General features: G+C 41.1%; 1 protein-coding gene across 2 annotated transcripts in view; it reads right to left on the reverse strand.

The window, feature by feature from the left end:
• disc1 (DISC1 scaffold protein) overlaps positions 1–22262 on the reverse strand; it is a 186870-nt gene that overhangs the window by 88835 nt on the left and 75773 nt on the right. For both annotated transcript variants that reach the window (XR_013576609.1, XM_078541966.1), the window contains 2 exons: positions 21930–22032; positions 9870–10058 (listed from right to left, as the gene is read on the reverse strand). Coding sequence is in view for 1 of the 2 variants with exons in the window: in XM_078541966.1 (XP_078398092.1) it covers positions 9870–10058; positions 21930–22032 (292 nt within the window). In the remaining variant the exon portion in view is untranslated. The remainder of the gene's footprint in view (positions 1–9869; positions 10059–21929; positions 22033–22262) is intronic.

The raw sequence follows: 22262 nt of genomic DNA on the forward strand, positions 1-22262 counted from the left end.
AACGATATAGCCAAGTTGGTGGAATGGGCAGACAGGTGGCAGATGAAATTCAAAGTGGAGAAATGTGAAGTGATTCATTTTGGTAGGAAAACATGGAGAGACAATATAAAATAAAGGGCATAATTCTAAAGGGGGTGCAGGAGTAGAGGGACCTGGGTGTATATGTGCATAAGTCATTGCACGTGATAGGACAGGTTGAGAAAGCAGTTAATAAGGTATACAGCATTCTAGGCTTTATTAATAGGGACATAGAGTACAAGAGCAAGGGACTTGTTGAACTTGTATAAGACACTAGTTTGGCCTCAGCTGGGGTATGGGTCCAGTTCTGGGCGCTGCACTTTAGAAAGAGCGTGAAGGCATTGGAGCGAGTGCAAAAAAGATTCATGAGCATGGTTCCAGAGATGAGCAACTTCAGTAATGAAGATAGATTGGAGAAGAAAGGACTGTTTACCTCATAGAAAATAAGGTTGAGAGGAGCTTTGATAGAGATATTTAAAATCATGAGGGATCTGGACAGAATAGATAGGTGGAACTGTTCACAGTCATGAAAGGATCAAGAATGAGAGGACACAGGTTTAAGTAATTGGCAAGAGAAGCAAAAGCAATATGAGAAAAAACTTTTTCATGCAGTGACTGGTTAAGGTCTGGAACTCACTGCCTGAAAACATGGCGGAGGCAGGTTCAATCAAAGCATTCAAAAGTGTGAAGATAGATGTTGTTATTTTAATATCTTTGGGAATATGGTGGTATTCTGCAAAGAAGGCTGTGTGTGCGTGTGTGTGTGTGTGTCTGTCTGTCTCCATGGATAATTTAATTGGGGGAAAACATTTATAAAGGCAGCTTGTCTGTGGGAACTAAGAGATGAAAGGTAAAGCACTAGATGCATGCATTTGTAATGAGAAGCTATGGTGAAGTTGGAATTCCAAGTAAATAGGTTGGGTTTTAAGATTTGCATTAAGTGATAGGTAAGGACTTTTCAACTGCTAAATTTCAAAGGGAGTTTAAGGAACTCAATAGGGGCGTACAGTACAAGAGCAAGGAAGGTTACGTTGAACTTGTATAAGACACTAGCTCGGCCTCAGCTGGAGTATGGGTCCGGTTCTGGGCGCTGCACTTTGGAAAGAATGTGAAGGCATTGGAGCGAGCGCAAACTTACAAAGGTTTCAGAAGTAAACAAGGGAAGCTTGTTAAATTTTATTTGACTTGACTTTGACTCAAAAGTGGAGGCAATAGGAAGACATGAAAGACAAGAGGTGCTTAGGACCATGGAGCCGAGGATGAAAGGGAAAGAAAGATATTTAAGGGAGATGTTTAGTTGAGTTGAGGTGGCTCTCTGGGGGAGATGTCCTGAGACCAGCTCTGTGCCAAGAGAAGTTGTGAATTTGAAGCAGCCATCTAATTTCAAGCCAGAAAAATCTTTGTTTTCAGAAAGCAGTCTGTTTCTGAACTTCCTTCATATTTCTACAGCAGAATGAAAGAAAGCGAGAAGTCGTGTGGTACACTTTATTAAAGCAGCAGTTTTTGCCTTGGGTAATATTTACTGGATTTTTATGGTTAAAAATCTATAATGGAGTAATCCCAAATAGTTAAATTGTGTTCTGACCAAATGGGTTTTTTTGGGGAATGTTTTGTAACACTGTTTCAACTGTGTAGTTTTACTCTTGTGTGTTTAAGTTTTTTTTCTTCTTGTTAATAAGTCTTTTAATTTTAAAATCCTAGAAGTGTTACTGGTGTTCTATGCTTCTGGGATCGGTAGTTTTCCCCTCGTTTTCAAAATACAAAACAAAAAAATATTATGATCAGCAAGACAAGTTTCCCTCTGGGATTTAGCTTGCTCAGTGAATAACATCGGCCGCGGTCGTAACAAAAAGGAATTAGACTGTTATCTGAAAAGGAAGAATGCACAGGGTAACAGGGAGAAGGTGGGAGAATGGCACTTAGGGAATTGCTCATTAGGAGAGTGATGCAGACAGGGTGGGCTGAATGGCCTCCTTCTGTGCTGTAACAATTCTGTGATTAAAATCTTACGGGGTAACATCTTAGATGCCTATTGCCTGTCCATGTACAGATAAGATGATCTCGCCTAAGTGGGGTTGAAAGTTGGTATCAATATACATAACTTTTTAAAGGAAGCAGTTTTCAAATGAATTTTCAGAAAACTTAACTATAGAGAGTGATATCCCTACAGATACTGGCACCCCAATCAAGAAATCTAGACATAAATGCTTTTGCCTTGGTTTGTAGTTTGGTGCACTGGAGTATGTAAATGAATGCTCAGGATAAGGCTCAAAGACCTATCTTATTGTAAAAAGAAACATTCTAATTTAGGAAAACAATGAAAGGGGGTGGGCAACATGAAGCCAACTGAGCAATAAACATTGCATTTTTGTGTCAACCGTGAGCATACTGAAATGGGTACTTGTTTTATTCTTTCTCAGGATGTGGGCACCACTGGCAAGGCTGGCATTTATTGCCCATCCCTAGCTGCTCAAGAAGGTAGAGATGAGCCTTCTTTTTGAACGTTGGCATTCCCCTGTGCTGTTTGGTAAGAGTTCCAGGATTTTTACTCAGTATATGGTTGGAACACAATACTGAAGCAAAATGCTTTTTATGATAATATAGAACCCGTATCCAGGAAGCTCTAGACTGAACATGTGCCAGATTTGGGGGTTTTACGGATTTTGGGTCTTGGGCCTAGCATGTACTTATAATACATAAAGTATGAAATATAAAGAATAAAAAGGTTTTATTCAAATTGCTACCCAGGGCGCCAACTTCGAAGGTAGCTGGTTTTTGGGTCCTTACGGATTTTGGGGCGCTAGATAAGGGGTCCGATACCTGTATTTTTAAGTTCACCCTTTGCACACAGTTCATGTGAATGTGCTCATCCTTGACCATGAATACAGTAAAAAAAAAACTATAATTCTGTAGTTTTTAGGCTTTTTTGGACCAAGCACTACCAGTTCTAAATTTCTGGGGCTGGGCTTCACCAATAGAAAGAGTCTCTTTCTGTCCCCACTGTCACTTATTTACTCTATATTAACCTTTACTTCTGTTTCTCTCTCCTGCACACAATAGTGATTACACTTCAAAAGTACTTAATTGGCTGTAAAGTGCCTTGAGAGCTTTGGTGGTCATGAAAAGAGTTATATAAAATGCAAATAATTCTTTATTTTCTTCACTCCACTGTTTTTATTTGTCCTGCTTCTGCTTTGCCTCGTCTCCACTTATTTTTCTATTTCCTCCATCATTTCTCTGTCATTTCTCTCCTTCCTCTTCCTTCCATCTTTATCTCAGTCCCCCTGGCTTATTCCTGCACTACTTTATTTCTTCCCATACTCCATTTTCTAGACTATCGAGCATTATAAACTTCTCAGCCAGAAGCCTGGGATGGGGTTTGAAGGAAATGATGAGAGGAGCAAAAAACAGGCTACTGAGCAAGATGCCAGAGAGCCAAGGTGGACAGACAAGGTACCCAAGCAACAGAGGTGGCAGGCCACTGATCAAAACAAGGTGCTCAGAGAGCAAAAGTGGCAAGTCACTGGACAAGGTGGCTAGGTAGTAGGAGGGGCCAGCCACCGAAAAGGATAACCAGAGAGCAGTAAGGGCAGGCTATTGAACAAAGGTGCCAGAGAGCAGATGGCAGGAACTAATGTATCCCATACCATGATATCGTTCAAGCTAAATATATCAATTTTGAGAGCACCAATGAAAATATTGCAAATTCATATATATATTACAAATTAGCAACAAAAAAGATTTTTGTGACAGCAAGTCCAACTTTAGAAACATGAGAACAGATAGCAGCTCTGGTCAATCAGCCAATATGTAAACAGTAACTCCCACCCTTGCGAAAAGGTAACCTAGGTTTTTCTGGATTGTTTGGGTACAGTGAATATCAAAATCTGGCAAGTAGAATTGCTGCTTAAAAAGGAACTTGCCTGATTTTCTAATATCTGCTGCAACCAATAATCTAGTACGCTTGGGCGCAGAACCAGGAAACTCTGCCCAAGCTGTGTTTTTCTATAAGTGTTTTTCTGAAATACGTGATTTTTTTTTTGGATTAACTGAAATGCATAATAAAAATGCATAATAACAGGTGAAGTTCAATACTATGCTTTTTTGGGAGAGGTGTGGTTCCACTCAAAGCTACTAAAGGAACGCTGTTAGCATTATATAATTCTTCAATAGCACCCTCTTGTCATCAATGCTGGGTCAAAAACTGATCTTGTGAATTTTATAATTAAACATTAATTAAGTTCATGATACGGTAATTATCCCCAAGATTAAGGCTGACAGAAAGCAAGAATAATGATCTATCCAAGTATAACTTTGCTTAAATAAAAATTAAAAATGCTGGAAAAACTTAGGAGGTCTGGCAGCATCTGTGGAGAGAGAAACAGAGTTAATGTTTCAAGTCCAATATGGCTTCTTCTGACCCCAACTTTGCTGAAATCTATGACCATACAATTCCAAAAACAAATTGGTAACACAAATATTTGATGGTATAGCAAGGGTATCCCTCAGTAAACACACGCACACACACATTTTTAAGTCTATAAAAGTACTAGGAAATTTTCACTTTCACAATCTTTGTTAACAACACATGACTAAAATGTTATTATACAGATAGAAATTTATTCACAAATACAAAAGCAAAATGCTGCAGATGCTGGAAATCTGAAATAAAAACAAAAATGCTGGAAATACTCAGCAGGTCAGGCAGCACCTGTGGAGAGAAACAGAGGTAATGTTTCAGGTCAAGGACCTTTCATCAGAACTGAAGAAAGATAGAAACGCACGAGTTTTTACACCAGTAGAAGGGGGGAGGGGCAGGGAAAACAAAAGGGACGGTCTGTGATAGGATGGAAGGTAGGAGAGATTAACTAACAAAAGATTTTATGATGCAAAAGCCAAAGAGAGTGGTAATGGGTATAGTAAAGAAACAAAGGTGAGGCATGAATGATTATATAGCAGCCATCTGAATACAATGTGGAGACATAGAAAGAAACAAGCTAACAAAAAAAACTCAAAAAACACATCAAACAAGATAGAGGCAGAGGTTACGATCTAAAGTTGAGAGTCCAGAAGGCTACAGAGTGCTGAGATGAAAGATGATGTGCTGTTCCTCAAGCTTGTGTTGAGCTTCATTGAACACTGTTAGCAGGCCATGGACAGAAAAGTCAGACCGGGGTTGGAGAATTAAAATGACAAGCGACAGGAAGCTCGGGGTCATGCTTTTCGACTGAACGGAGGTGTTCCCCAAAGCCCATTTAGTCTCCCCACTGTAGGGGAGACAACATCGCAAACAGAGAATACTGTATACTAAATTGAAAAAAGTACAAGTAAATGGCTGATTCACTTGGAAGGAGTCTTTGGGGCCTTGAATGTGGAGTTGGGAGGAGGTGATAGGACAGGTGTTGGATCTCCTGCACTTGCACAGAAAAGTGCCATAGGGAAGGGAGGGATGATAGGGGTGACCTAGGTGTGGATCAGGGCGCCTCACAGGGACTGGTCCCTTTGGAATGCTGAAAGAGGAAAGCAGGGGAAGGTGGTGTTTGGTTGTGGCATCATGCTAGAGCTGGTGAAAATGGCACAGGATGATCCGTTGAATGTGAAGGCTGGTGGGGTCAACTGTGAGGACGAGGGGAACCTTATCATGTCTATATACAAGGGAAGGGAAGGAGTGAGAGCAGAAATGTGTGAAATAGATTGAACACAGTGGGGGGCCCTGTCAAACAGGCTAAGTGGGGATCCTCAGTTGAGGAAAAAGGAAGACATTAGAAGCACTATTATGGAAGGTTACATCATCAGAAGAGATGCAACAGAAATGGAGAAACTGGAAGTATGGGCTGGATTAGTTACAGGTAGCAGAGTTGTAATGAATACTAAGATAAAAGCAAAAAACTGCGGATGCTGGAAATCCAAAACAAAAACAAAAATACCTGGAAAAACTCAGCAGGTCTGACAGCATCTGCGGAGAGGAACACAGTTAACGTTTTGAGTCCATATGACTCTTCAACAGAACTAAGGAAAAATAGAAAAGAGGTGAAATATAAGCTGGTTTAAAGGGGGGGGGGGGGGGGGGGGGTGGGACAGGTAGAGCTGGATAGAGGGCCAGTGATAGGTGGAGATAACCAAAGATGTCACAGACAAAAGGACAAAGAGGTGTTGAAGGTGGTGATATTATCTAAGGAATGTGATAATAGGTGACATTAAGGGTAGAAAGCAGGACGAGCAAGGTAAAGATAGCCCTAGAGGGGGTGGGGTGGGGGGAAGGGATCGAAATAGGCTAAAAGGTAGAGATAAATTAATGGGTGGAAATAGATTTAAAAATAATGGAAATAGGTGGGAAAAGAAAAATCTATATAAATTATTGGAAAAAGGGGGAATCGGAAAGGGGGTGGGGATGGAGGAGAGAGTTCATGATCTAAAATTGTTAAAATCAATATTCAGTCCGGAAGGCTGTAAAGTGCCTAGTGGGAAGATGAGGTGCTGTTCCTCCAGTTTGCGTTGAGTTTCACTGGAACAATGCAGCAGGCCAAGGACGGACATGTGGGCATGAGAGCAGGGTGGAGTGCCGAAATGGCAAGTGACAGGGAGGTCTGGGTCATGCTTGCGGACAGACCGAAGGTGTTCCCCGCAAAGCAGTCACCCAGTCTGCGTTTGGTCTCTCCAATGTAGAGTGAAGCTCAACGCAAACTGGAGGAACAGCACCTCATCTTCCGACAAGGCACTTTACAGCCTTCTGGACTGAATATTGAGTTCAACAACTTTAGATCATGAACTCTCTCCTCCATCCCCACCCCCTTTCCGATCCCCCTTTTTTCCAATAATTTATATAGATTTTTCTTTTCCCACCTATTTCCATTATTTATAAATGTATTTCCATCCATTATCTCTACCTTTTAGCCTATTTCGATCCCTTCCCCCCACCCCACTAGGGCTATCTTTACCTTGCTCGTCCTGCTTTCTACCCTTAATGTCACCCATTATCACATTCCTTAGATAATATCACCACCTTCAACACCTCTTTGTCCTTTTGTCTATGACATCTTTTGGTTATCTCCACCTATCACTGGCCCTCTATCCAGCGCTACCTGTCCCACCCCCCCTTAAACCAGCTTATATTTCACCTCTTTTCTATTTTTCCTTAGTTCTGTTGAAGAGTCATACAGACGCGAAACGTTAAACTGTGTTCCTCTCCGCAGATGCTGTCAGACCTGCTGAGTTTTTCCAGGTATTTTTGTTTTTGTTTTGTAATGAATACTAGTTGATAGCCAATCTCCTGAAATGGAGACTGAGAAGTCGAGAAAGGGAAGTGAGGAATCAAGAGATGGATCAGGTGAGGGTGAGAGAAGTGTGGAAATTGAAAACAAAGTCAATGAAATTTTCCAGTTCATGGTGAGAACAGGAGGCGGAACCTATACAGTCATCAATGAACCGGAATAAGAGATAAGGGACAGGGCCTCAAGTAGGACTGGAATAATAAATGTTCCACATTTCCCACAGAAAGGGAGACATAGCTAGGACCCATGTAGGTACCAATAGCAACACCTTTTATTTGGAGGAAGTGAGTAGAGTTGAAAGAGAAGCTGTGCAGAGTGAGAACAAGCTCAGCTAGCCAGAAAAGGGTGGTGGTGGATGGGAACTGGTTTATTCACATTAGTTTATAAAGAAAATACACTAACCTAGAACTTCTGCACATTCTGGAGCTGAAAGATGACTTAAGAGTAGATGGACTGAAACTGAAGCAGAATCTATTTCCATTATGTTTCCATCCCATCCTCAGAGCCACATTAATATCAGATTGAGAGCGGCAGATGCTTCTTCCAGTGCTACCCATTCAGAATTCATTTTTGGAGGCAGCTGGGAGTTCCTAAAAATTTCACTACATTTACCTCTATAAAGGCCAGTGCACTTGCTATTCTGGGCCATACTTAGGCCTGACGATTACAAATTCAAGTTGCAATCACTCCTAGAGATTGCATTTGAACTGCGGGCCTATTACTATCAAGGGAGCAATTGGATGTCATCCAATCCTTTCAGCCTGTGCTAGACTCCTCCTGCTACAAAGAAGCCAAATGCCTCCGCATTCTTCCAGTTCTACTGGGCAAGTGGTTTATAGTGTCACAACTCACATAGGCACCTGTTCCAGATATTTAAATAACCAAAACCAAAGATTTGTTCTCCTCACTGGCCTTCTGATTGCACCTTTGTGCTGCTGGAATTTCGAGCAATTTCTTACAATATTGAAATCTCTATAATATTTTTGATTACCTGGGCTGGTTGCTCTTTCTACTATTTTGCTTTTAATTTATATTAGATCATCTGTTAAGAGTCTTAATGTCAACCCAACAACCTATGTAACGTTTTGAAAATTCTGTCATAATGCTACGTCTCTGAATTTGAAGTTTAATTCCCTCTCTGCATTATTTTTAGCCAACATTTAATGTTTCAGTAAAATCCTATATAGGCTACTTTAACACAGTTTATTCATTTAACATAAATGGGATAGCATCTGCACTATAATAATGCAGACAGAAATTTACATTAACATTTAAAATGGTGTGCTAAAAATTGCAGTGGGGGAATTAAATCAATTTTTGTACTAAACTGATCTAAGGAATTTGCTTTTACACCAGCAGATGTCTGTGAGTTAGACTATTTTATAACAATAGGGGTGCTTATGCCACACAGAAGATAACACGAAGGCCACTGATTTGTGGTAACTGAACAAATCAAATCCATTTTTATTAGACGGTTATTCTGGGATTTTTACTGGTGCTTCAGTGATTGAATTCTATAACCACTGTATGAAAGCGCTAAATGATTGACGTTATCCTACACAGTGGATCTTCCAAGGCCACGTATGGACTAAGCTGGAGAATAGTTATCCTCATTGCTTTCTGATTCTTTTATGTTCTCATCATCTCTCTTCTGTTCCTGACCCTCAAATCCCCTTCTCCCCATAATTCTTCTTATTTATTTCTGTCCTCTTCTCTCACTGAGAAACTCTGGTCAACTGTTTATCGGCTGCAAACGAGTGACTGGCAGCTGAAAGTTTGCTGGGAATGTCACGTACCTATCAACCTGAATCAAGTTTTATGCAGGCCTTTAAATGGTTGCCCACAGTCATTTGCAAAACAGGCAGCAGACTGTTCGGGAAATCAAGATCCTACTACACCTGTTTTAGGATCCCAATTACAATTTTCAAAAAGGTGGAGCATGCACGGTGAATGCCAGTTCCATTTCTCCAGGCACTGACAGGCCCAATGGGTGATCCTTAAAGGGACAGTGAAGGCCTCTGCCAGTTACTGTGGCCCAAACCAGGAAGTAGTTGGAGCTCTCGACTTCTTTGTTGATTGGCAGAGGCAATGGAATTTAGTTTAATGTCTCAGCAAATATTCACACCTATTACGTTAGGGTGGCTCATTCAATTGAATGGGATAGCTGCCAATGAACAACCTAGGAGGGCAGTAGTCAGTTTGATTGGTCCCTCATATGGCCAATCCCTTAATAGATAAAAAGCCAGAGGTCAAGAAACATATGGCAAAGCTCAGTGTGTGATATTGGTAGATTTAAAGAAAGAAAACTCTCTTTTAATAAGGGACTGCCCAATTTCAAAAACATCTTTTGCACCTAAGAGAGTATTTAGCCTACTAACTTGTTGACTATCTTGTTTTTTGCTATGAATGTTACAAAAATAAGTTATTATTGTAAAATAAAATCAGCTGCATGAGTAATATTTAGCCCATCTTTAAAAAATTATTACATTTTATGTCCACTTGGTTAAATGTTACAATCACAAGAGTTTGGCAAGTTATGCAGCATATTAACGTACCCATCAGCAAGCAACTGGAACTTACCAAATAAACCTTCTTCCTGCTCCAGTTCAGTCCTCAAACTGCTATAATCTTCCCTGATAGCTTCAACTCGCTGAGAATTCTTAATACTTAAATCCTGCAGGTCACTGATAAGTTCTTCAAGCCTAGTTTTCTCAGAAGTCAAAGATTTGATCTCCTCAGCAAGGTCCTTAGCCGTGGAGAATTCGTGCCCTGCAGGAACACCAACAACTTGTATTGCAAATTGTATTATATTGCAACTTTAATGTACTAGAATTTCCCAGGAGTATTATCAAACAAAATTTTGACCTTAAGCTACTTAAGGTGATATTAGGGCAGGTGACAAAAAGCTTGGTCAAAGAGGTAGGTTTTAAAGTGTACCTTAAAGGACAAAAGTAACGAGGATAGGTGGAGAGGTTTAGAGAGGGAATTCCAAGGCTTAGGGCCTAGGCAGCTGAAGGCATAGTGCCAACAGTGGAGTGACTAAAATGTGTTAATAAATGTTTTAGTTTAATTTTAAAAATCTCTAATGTTGTTAGTGGACTCATTACTTCTGAATTCAGTGCACATATCTTCTCGTAATAACTACAAATTACAAAACCATCGTGATAGCACGGCCAAGTTTCCCTTATGGATTTGGTCTGCCTATCACATATCACCTGCCACATCATAACAGGCTGATATCATGGTCTGATCATCAGAGGTATCAAAGTGGCTTAGCTGGTAGCGCTCTCAGAGAGAGGGCGGGTCAAACCTTTAGAGGGAAATTTGTTAATGTATCAGCAATTACATTGTCAAGGTCCAATAACAACCATCTTGTTGACTGGCAATGACGTTGTATAGCAATTACATCCCAAAGTCAGAGGGTGATGAGTTCAAGTCACACTCCAGAGACTTGAGCACTAAATTCTAGGCTGAGACTCTACTGCAGTGATGAAGGAATGCTGCGCTGTCAGAGATGCCATCTTTCCAATGAGGTGTTAAACCAAAGTCCTGTCCGTGCTCTCAAGTGTATGTAAAAGATGCCGTGACACTATTTTTAAGATAAGCAGCAGGGTTCTCCCCTGTATCCTGGCCAATATTTATCCCTCATCATCATTAAAACAGACTCTCCGGCTATTATCACAAAGTTGTTCATCAGAGCTTGCTGTGTACACATTGGCTGCCATATTTCCTAGATGACAACAATGACTACACTTCAAAAGTACTTCATTGGCTGTAAAGTACTTTGAGGTCCTAAGAAAATGCTAGATAAAAATGTAAGGTTTTTTCCTCCTCCATCTCCCCTTATTCCTGAAGTCTCCTTTTTTAAAATTCATTTATGGGATGTGCGCGTCACTGGTTAGACCAGCATTTATTGTGCATCCCTAATTGCTCTTGAGAATGTGGTAGTGAGCTACCTTCTTGAACCACTGCAGTCCCTTACTCTTAATCACTTTGTTGCAGCACAACTATCTCAGGGGTGGTCACCTGAGGTGTTACCAACAAGGGAGCATACCCAACTCCAGTAGGGAGGACAATAGCGGTTATTCTGGTTAGGAGATTTCAACTCAAGACACTGATGCAGTTAACCTCTTTACTCATAACCTTCTGCTGAGTAGATACTTCACGGAAATCCTTTGAGGTTAACACACTTAGTAACCAGACATTTCACAAGAGTTGAAGGTCTGGGATGACAATCCTGAGATGTGGAGATCCACTACCGTATTACACAGTGGGAATCTGAGACCGCCTACACCACAGGTATCATCTAGGGAATAGACATCACTAGGCTGGCAGAGAGAGGGCAGGGTCAAACCTTTAGAGGGAAATTTGTTAATGTATCAGCAATTACATTGTCAAGGTCCAATAACAACCATCTTGTTGACTGGCAATGACATTGTATAGCAATTACATTGTTAAGACAATTGCATTGTTAAAACAGGTAATGGGCATTGGCTCATCCATAAATGGGTACAGCTGTAACGTTCCAGGGGGAAAGGAACTGTCATTCTGTTGAGTTGGCTGAAGAATAAACCTGCTTGAGGTAAAAGGCCAGCTTCAGGTTCATTCTTCCCTTATAAACAATTATTGGAGTTAACATGGTAGTAGAGGATGAGCATTATGTTTTGGTGACTGGTTGCTATAAAATAAGTTTTTTTGTCTTCATCCTCTGCGGGAAAAAGTATACTGCTACTGACAACTTAAGTTACAGAATGGCAGAAGGACAATGTAAAATTTCAGGCTTTGAGTATCCAACAATTTTTTCAGAGACAGAACCATATCAGCAATGGAATACTGAAGTTGAGATGTGGACGTGGGTTACTTCATTACCCCAAAAGAAGCAAGGTATGGCTTGGCTTTGTCATTACCAGCAAAAAGTAAAGTTAGGAGTAAAGTATTTTCAGAATGGAACGTGGATGATTTGGATCATGAAGAGGGATTGGACCTTCTGTTACAGTTTTTGGATAAGTTTTACAAAAAGGATGACATTGGAAGCATATGAAACATGGTCAACCTTTGATAAATTTAAGAAAACAGATGATCAGTCCATGGAGGAATATATTATGGAGTTTGATAAATGGTATACGAAATTGAAGAGATGTGAACTTGAAATCCCAGAGTCTGTATTGGCATTTAAGTTACTCAGTTGTGCACACATCTCTCATGTCGATAGACTTTTAGTATTGATGGGGGTTCAATTTCGTGGGAAAGACTCTCTCCTAGACCAAATGGCTGCTGCTCTAAAAATATATCTGGGTAAACAGTTGTTCCCAGCCACTTTCTTAGCAAATACAAACAACTATGCCGTGAAATGAAAGATGGTGGCCAAATTTCAGGATCGACCAAATATTAGCCAAGGATTCCACTGAAAAGACAGGGTTACGGACAGGCGATCTGAAAATAGTCATACTGTTAGCCAATTTGAGAGTCGAGACAAAAAGTGGATCTGAGACAGTGATCACAGGCATTTGAACCTGAAAAATGCACGGGGAATGGTAATTGGTGTTATCAGTTGATTCCATAGTTATCGCGATGAATCGCCCACAGCGAAAGAAGTGTTTTTGAAGTAAGCCATGAGACGGACTCTTCTGAGGCTGAAATGATGATGATGACTGCCATAATGGAATTGTATTGGCCCCTAGGAGTTTTAATCCAGTGATGAGTATCTTTATGTTTGATTCATTCAACTGTGCAATTCTGGACAGAGGTTGCACTTCCACGGTGTGTGGGATGGACTGGCTTAACTGCTACCTGGAGTCTCTTGATGAGGCAGACTGGCGGAAGGTCAGGGAGTATGAAAGCTTTACCTGCTCAGGTTTGGAGATGATACACTAACGTTTTCCAAAAGGGTAGTCCTCCATTGCAGGATAGCAGGGATCAGTCTGTTTCATCAGTACTGATGTGGTCTCTAGCGAGATACCTTTATTCTTAAATCGCTATGCGATGAAAAAGGCTCGGATGACGCTAGACATGAAGAATGATAGAGCGGTTGTGTTTGGGAAAAACGTGGATCTATATTTTACTCAGTCAGGCCATTACTACCTACCACTGAGGAAGCCAGATATTTCTCATCAAAATTTTAATGACGTTTTGTTAACTTCTGGGAATAAGACTTTGGTGGACAAAAAGATTATTTGGAAGTTGCACAGAGTTTGCACATCTGGCGCCACAAAAACTGAAATCTCTACTGCAAGATGCTAGATTAGTTGATTAAAGGATTGAGCTAATCACGGCTCAATGTGAAATTTGTATTAAACATCGAAAGATACCACCACGTCCTGTTGTGAGCTTGCCACTAGCCAGGGAATTTAACGATGCAGTGGCAATGGGACAAGGATAGGGGTATATTTTTGCTACACTTTATAGATATGGCAAGCAAATTTAGCCTATCCACTGTAATACATGGTAAGGTCAAAAGAACCATTGTCGAAATAGGTGGGAACAGGATTAGGAATACCAGTGAAATTCCTGACAGATAATGGTGGGGAATTTGCGAATGAGGAATTTTGAGACGTGTGAAAATTTGAATATCATAGTTATGCACACTGTGGCTGAGAGTCCATTCAGTAATGGTCTGTGCGAGAGAAATCATGCAGTGATAGGTGACATGTTACATAAAATATTGGCTGATCAACCAGATTGCAAAAGGCGCTGGTATGGACAGTACATGCAAAGAACTCTTTGTAAATGGTTTGGGGGGGGGTGTACAGTCTATACCATTTGGTGTATGGAAGGGGTCCGACGTTGCCTTTGGTGCTATCAGATGCTCCCCCTGCTCTAGAAGGGACTAGCATTAGCTCTACGTTCTCTGTTCATCTGAATGCTTTACATGCAGGCAGAAAAGCTTTCATTAAAACTGAGGTTTTAGAAAAAATCTGGCTAGCCTTACAGCACCACACAAGACCATCGGGAATACAGTTTAGACAAGGAGACATGGTATATTATGAAAGAGAAGGGCAGAAAAAGTGGAAAGGCCCTGACAAAGTGATAGGCAGTGATGGAAAAGTAGTGATTGTACAACAGGGGAATCAAATGGTTACGGTACATTCTTCGAGGTTAATTGGCGCTGACTATACCTTTTACAGGTTCTGAACAGGAAATAGAAAGTGAGGAGGCACTGTGCACTTCACATTCACACTTTGGGCAGTTATGAGGGGCAGACTACAGCAGATAGAGGGTCGATTGACTATGACCAAAGTAACAAAGCACAGGGTAAGGGTATTCGTCGAAAAGGTAGGAACAAAGGTAACATACATGCCAGAAGGGTCCAGTGTGCGAAGGGATGCTACCATCCTAGGGAGAGCAGGAAAGGCCACTGGTAAATACAAATATTGGCGAAGTGTGCAGGATGAAGGATAGGAGATAAGATCCATGGATTGGAAAACCGAGGTAAAGATGTGGAAGCCCAAAAAGCGCAGTATGAGTTCTGACAGCAGAGCAGAAAGTGGCCATGACCCCAGGAAAAGATCACAGACTTGCGAAAGGGATTCCGCTTGCATGCAGGAAAGATCATATAACAATAGTCCAGAGAGAGGAATGCAAGTAGAGGTTGTAGCTTGACAAGAACAAGGACCACACAACAAGCTAGGAATGTCAATAGAGGTAGAAGCCCTTATGATCGAGAGGTTTTAGTAGCTGCTAATAAATTGGAAAATAAGCTGATTAAAAAAAGCCAAAAGAAAGAGTTGGAAAGAATTTGGGGTATAGACTGAAGTACCTGACATGGGACAGCCAGCCTCATCACACAGGTGGATATATATGGAAAAGGTACTTCCTGATGACACATACAAGTGTTAGGAAATAGAAATAGTTTAAGTAAGCTATATTGGTATTTGTGGGTGTAATGAATGAGTTTAAGCTTAAGTTTGATTTGTATTTCTGTATCTGTGTTAAGAAAAGGTCAAGTTGAGTTTTAGTTTCACCAAAAGGTGCCTGTATTTCTAATGAGAGTTTATGACTAAGAGAAGTTAAGCAAACAAAAGAGTAGCAAATTGCGCTGTCGCCTAGCAACAGGTGTCCAGAGAGGCAGCTCCCTCCCACAGAGACACACAGAAGAAACTATAAACAGCAGTTTTTGAGTTCAGTTTTGAAGATAGCTGCCAGGCAGAAGCAGCCTAGAAGGCTCAAGTGGACAGTTCCAAGCTAAAGTTGGTTGAAAGTAGCTGCCGGGGAGAGATGGGAGCAAAGGGGACACATAACCAGTCCCAAGCTAAAGAAAGTCCCCAAGAATCCAGGGGAGTGGAACAGGAGTATGTGTTAAGCAGACCTTCTAGTCCAAGGAAGGACAGGAACCTGGAAAAGGACCTGTTAAGTGAAGAGTGAGGGGCAGAGAAAGGCTTCAAGCTTAAAGCTCCAAGCTGCAGGAAGCAAAGTCAAAGTGATATAAAAGATTGAAGTCAAAAGGTCCAAAGAGGCAACTGAAGGTCTGTAACTCTTTGCTATGGGTATGTGAAGCAGTGTTGTACTGTTGACAGCTGCATTGGTGAGAGTGCATGCGTGGAAGAAAGCTTGAATGCATGTGGTGACCCAGGGAAGAGGAACATCGGAAGGAGAGTTCGAAACCCTGGAGATGAACCCTTGCAGAAGGCTTCTGAGAGAAAGCATCAGTTTGGGAGAAGATTCCAAGGTGAGTTCTTGGAAAGTTGAACAAAAACAGAATTAAAAAAAAAATAATAATTCATGGGATGTGGGCTTTGCTGGCTGGGCCAGCATTTATTGCCCAACCCTAGCTGCCCTTGAGAAGGTGGTGGTGAGCTGCCTTCTTGAACCACTGCAGTCCATGTGGTGTGGTACACCCACAGTTCTGTTAGGGAGTTCCAGAATTTTCATCCAGCAACAGTGAAGGAATGGCGATATATTTCCAAGTCAGGGTGGAGTGTGACTTGGGGGGAACTTTTAGGTGGTGGTGTTTCCATCTATCTGCTGTCCTTCTAGATGGTAGTGGTTGTGGTTTTGGAAGGTGCTGTCTAAGAAGCCTTGGTGAATTCCTGCAGTGCACTTTGTAGATGGTACACACTGCTGCTACTGTGCGTTGGTGGTGGAGGGAGTGAATGTTTGTGACTCTGTTCAGTTTCCCCTCTCCACGTATCTAAACAAACAAATAAAAGTTAGGATCTATCAAGCTGAGTTCCACCCTCGGACCAGGCTTGTCCAGTGGTAAATTCAGCTGGGGATCATAACAAAAGACTAAAGCGAGACTAGTAGCCCAAGGTTTTGAAGGAAGACTTGGGGATCAGGATGTAAGGGTGGACTCCCCTACTGGAGGGTAAGTTAGCTTGAAGATTTTTTTTAGCTGTTTTAGCGTCATGTTCCTGGGAGTGCAAATCGATTGATATAAAGGCTGCGCTTTCATAGGGTGAAAATTTCAAAGGAAAGTTTTTTTGAAACCAGCAAAAGAAGCTGACAATATCGAAGGAAAGCTGTGAAAATTGAATAAGTGTATTTATGGGTTGAATGATGTGTCAAGGGTGTGGTATTTTTCCTTGAGGTCTGTTTTGTTGAAAACGGGGTGCATTCAGTTAAGGGCAGACTCTGCGATGTTCTACTGGCATCACAAGGACAAACTAGCAGGAATCATTATCATGCATGTTGATTGTCTGTGGGGCGGTTTTGCAGAATTTGAGCAATGGGTAATCGAAAAAATAAAGGAGTTCAAGATTGGAAGTCATACTTCAGGAGCCTTTAAATACACAGGTTTAGATATTAAGCAGAACAAGTCAGGAGTGCCATTGAATCAACAATCTTATTTGGATAATGTCAATTGCATCACAAAAAATTAGGTCACATCCTCCCAAAAAGAGGATCTTGCATCCAAGGAAGAAACAGACCAAGTGAGGAGTTTGATTGAGCAGTTGAACTGACTGTGCACTCAGACCAGACCTGACACAAATTATGATGTGTTGGAGCTGAGTATAATGATGAAACATGCTACAGCTGAGGAAGTTAAAACATTAATGAAATTAAATTCAGAGAGATGCACACTCGAGCTTCACTTGGGTGAACGGGAAGATATGAGGTTGGTCATTTTTAGCAATGCTTCACATGCCAATCTTCCAGATGGATATTCTAGCACAGCAGAGTCTATCATATTCTTGGTGGGAAAGAATGATAAATGGCTTGGAAGGCCAAGAAAATAAAAAGGGTAGTGAAAAACACCTTAGCTGCTGAAACACTGGCATTAGAAGCGATAGACATGAGGGTCTACTTATCCAATATACTGACAGAAATAGTGTACAAGGGGCAATGCGAAAAAAGTTAGCCCATAGAATGCCGTGTTGATAACCAGTCTCTTTGGGATAAAGTTCATTCAACGAAAAGAGTCACTGAAAAAAGGCTAAGAATAAACCTAACTAGTATAAAATAAATGTTTGAGAGAAGGGGGTCTCTAAGGTACGATGAGTTGACACAAGTCACCGATGATCAGTCTGTTTTATGAAAAGAAATGCCTGCTCCAAGAAATTACTAAATGTATTGGAAGAGAGGTGTCTTATGCTATAATGACAAAATAGAAAACCGATGTTTTTTAATGCTTTGTAATTGTTTATATATATGGTAAAGGAAATGTAGGATCTATGTCAGTGCAGACTCGATGGGCCAAAGGGCATCTTCTGCACTGTGATTCTATGATAATGTGAAAATACGTGACTTTATTTCCTATTGTTTGATTTGAAAAAAATGTTAAAGGTTTTGAAAAATTCAAAAGAAAAAGAGGGGTATCTGTCAATGTAACTGCAATTACATTGTCAAGGTCCAATAACAACCATCTTGTTAATTGGCAATTACATTGTATGGCAACTGCATTGTTAAAACAGGTGATGGGCATTGGCCTGCCCATAAATGGGTACAGCTGTAACACTCCAGGGGCAAAAGGAACTGGGAGTCCATCACTCTGTTGAGCTGGCTGAAGAATAAAACAGCTTGAGGTAAAAGACCAGCTTCAGATTCATTCTTCCCCTATATACAATTGTTGGAGTTAACAAGATTCCCTCAAATAAAGGCACCAAAGTGAGTAAATGGGCTTAATTTAGCCCTTGTATCTCTCTAAACAAACAAGTGCTTTGGGGCTGGACAATACCTGATTGTCACTTCAATTGGCCCTGCCTGATATTAATTGAGGGCTTCTCACTAACTCTTTTAATTGATCCCTCAGATACATAGTGGCATCCCAGTATCATTAAACAAAAAGATCCAACAAATGTGTCCCCTTTTACAATAGCACAATTAATAAACATCCAAATCACACAAGAGGAAGGAAATTTATCAAATTAAGTAACATTACTCCACTGTCAACTACGCACTCCAGTGTCCAATAGTCGGAAGGCCACAAACAAACTGGTGAACTTCTAGGGGCACACAACGTGGACAAACCATGAACGAGAGACAGCCCAACCTGGACATGAGTGGACAAAAGGCAAGTCTCAGGCAATTCTCCTTGATCCATACCACTGATGTATCGATGAGTGTGTACCCATGAGGTGGTCAGCACCAAAAATAACCTATGACCATCATTGTTTAGCAATTTCAATGTGGATTGGGTCACACCAATTGTCTCCTCTGATGTGATGAGGATGGGAGCAGTTTTCAAATCCATTTGTGTCAACATCTATTTTGAATTCAAGGTTTCCTCAAACAGTTGTAAAAATGGCATTATAACTCAGATTTGTTTAAAAATAAATACAGCATACATTGATGGTATCCTGTCAGGAGGTGAATTTATGATATTATCCTGGACCATAATGTAGGGAAAGAGACAATAAATCCTAGATAAAATGTTATAGATTAAAATATCCGATGTTTAATATGTTGTAAAAACCTTATTTTTTTGTTCTATTAGTGCAATTTCATAAACGAAATGTCCTCCCAACAGAGCTGTGATTCCACATGCAATGGATCAGATCTAAGCTCTGCAGTCCTGCCGCATCCAGTCGTGAATGGTGGTGAACAATTAAAGAACTCTCTGGAGGAGGAAACTCCACAAATGTCCCCATCCTCAACAATGGAGGAGCCCAACACATCAATGCAAAAGGTAAGGCTGAAGCATTTGCAGCAAACTCCAGCCAGAAGTGCTGAGTGCACGATCCATTTTGGCCTCCTCCAGATGTCCCCAGCATCACAGCTACAACACTGGCATCTACCCAGCAATGTGGAAAATTGCCCAGGTATGCCTGTACACAAAAAGCAGGATAAATCCAACCTGGCCAATCAGTCTACTCTCGATCATCAGTAAAGTGATGGGAGAGGTCATCAACAGTGCTGTCAAGCAGCACTTGCTTAACGATAACCTGTTCACTGACATTCACTTTGGGTTCCGCAATGACCACTTAGCTCCTGACCTCATTACAGCCTTGGTTCAACCATGGACAAAAGAGCTGAACTCCAGAGGTGAAGTGAGAGTGACTGCCCTTGACATCAGGGCAGCATTTTACTGAGTGTGGCATCAAGGAGACCTAACAAAACTGGAGTCAATGGGAATCGGGGGGGGAAAACTCTCCGCTGGTTGGAGTCACACCTAGCACAAAAGGAAGACAGTTGTGGTTTTTGCAGGCCAATCATCTCAGTTCCAGGACATCACTGCAGGTGTTCGTCAGGGTAGTTTCCTGGGTCCAACCATCTTCAGCTGCTTCATTAATAACCTTCCTTCCATCATAAAGTCAGAAGTGAGGATGTTTGCTGATGATTGCAAAATGTTCAGCATCATTCATAACTCCTCAGATATTAAAGCAGTCCATGTCCAGATGCAGCAAGACCTCGACAATATCCAAACTTGGGCTGACAAGTGGCAAGTAACATTCATGCCACGCAAGTGCTAGGCAATGACCATCTCTATTGAGAGAATCTAACCATCACCCCTTGACATTCAATGGCATGACCATCACTGAATCCCCCCACTATCAACATCCTGGGGGTTACCATTGACCAGAAACTGAACTGGACTAGCCATATAAATACTGTGGCTACAAAAGCAGGTCAGAGGCTCAGAATCCAAGGCAAGTGACTCATCCCCTGACTCCCCAAAGCCTGTCCATCAACTACAAAGCAGAAGTCAGGACTGTGATGGAATATCCTCCACTTGCCTGGATGAGTGCAGCTCCAACAACACTCAAGAAGCTTCACACCATCCAGGACAAAGCAGCCCGCTTGATTGGCATCCCATCTACAACATTCACACCCTCCACCACTGACGCACAGTAGCAGCAGTGTGTACCATTCTACAAGTTGCACTGCAGGAACTCACCAAGGCTCCTTAGACAGCACCTTCCAAACCCACAATTGCTACCATCTAGAAAGACAAGGGCAGCAGATACATGGGAACACCACCATCTAGACATTCCCCTCCAAGCCACTCACCATCCAGAATGGGAAACGTATCACTGTTGCTTCTGTCACTGGGTCAAAATCCTGGAACTCACTCCCTATCAGCAGTATGGGTGTACCTACACCACATGGACTGCAGCGGTTCAAGAAGGCAGCTCATCACCACCTTCTCAAAGGCAATTAGGGATGGGCAATAAATGCTGGCCTAGCCAACAATGCCCTGATTGAATGAAAAAAAAAAAATCCCTTGGTGAAAGATAGTGCTGATTTGACATACCGGTACTTGTAAACAGTGTGAAGAATACCAAGAATGAGAAAGGAGAATGACACACAACACCATTTCAGAAGTGTTTTAAAGTGCCAGTCACTTGCAAGTTTTTCCAATTGGATGGATGATCCACTGTTGCACTTTTCTGGTCTGATCTATGTATTCTTTCAAGTTCAGCATCATCTTTTTCTGCTTTAAGTGAAACTTGCATCCCTTATGATCAGAAACTTATTTTTACAGCCCAACATCCAGCCACACAATGGTGTGGGCCCAGGGCCATAACAGTCTCATGTTAAATTAATAAATTGCACAGCACATGAAAAGACTTGTTTATTTTATAGATTACATGAAAGAATAGAGTAGTAAATCCAAATTTTTAATTTATTCCACAATCCTTGCCACAGCACGTAAAACATCAAAGCATACAATACCATCACTTTTAACATACTACAACACAGTTTTTGAATCAGTTACTTTTCAGAGACTGATTAGCGCTCTTCTTCCAGACTAGACCTTTGTTCCTCTTGTATTATTTTCCCTCACTATCTCTCCGAAACAGCTTTGTTTTTTGCTTTGATTCTTAGTTACCTAGAAAATCATCAACCTCAAGTACAAAGGGAGGCTGAACAGATGCTGCCAGACCAGCTGAGTTTTTACAGTACTTTGGTTTTTATTTCAGATCTCCAGCATCTGCAGTATTTTGCTTTTACCTAAAGTCTGACTTATTTCCAGTCCAAGGGCTAGCCATTAAATACATCAGTTAAATCAGTGAAAAGTCCACTGAGTGCAGGTCCCTAGCAGCCATTCGTTGGATTCCCAACCATTTCAACCAAAGAGTAATTATCCAATCCCCTGTCTCAATGACTTAATGATTTATTGTCTCAAGTAGAAGTGGCAATCCGGTAGAGCATTAGTTCATGATGTCTGCCTAGCTTTACTATGGATCTTCCACCACATTGCTTAGGCTGCTTTGAGGAAATTTAATCCCCATTACTTTGATTATGTTACACACAACTTACCTGATATTGCTAACATTTTGGCTTCTAATAGAGTTGGAAGTTCTGTTTCAATGCTGCTCACTTTCTTGCTCAGATTGCTGCATAGTTTTTGGCTGCTGAATACCTAAATGTATAAAAATATAACCGTTTATTAAAACTAATATGCAGTTAGAAGGTTGTAGAAAGTACAAAATATGATCTGCAAGGTGTAAAGTTCAGAATAAAAAGCTATTAAAAGTAATGGTGACCATGAAACTATCAGATTGTTGTAAATCATTATCTGGTTTACTATTGTACTTTAGGGAAAGAAATCTGCCATCCATACCCAGTTTGGCCTATATGTGACTCAATACC

The sequence above is a fragment of the Cetorhinus maximus genome, chromosome 5 (genome assembly GCF_964194155.1).
Source record: "Cetorhinus maximus chromosome 5, sCetMax3.hap1.1, whole genome shotgun sequence".
Classification (NCBI taxonomy): domain Eukaryota; kingdom Metazoa; phylum Chordata; class Chondrichthyes; order Lamniformes; family Cetorhinidae; genus Cetorhinus; species Cetorhinus maximus.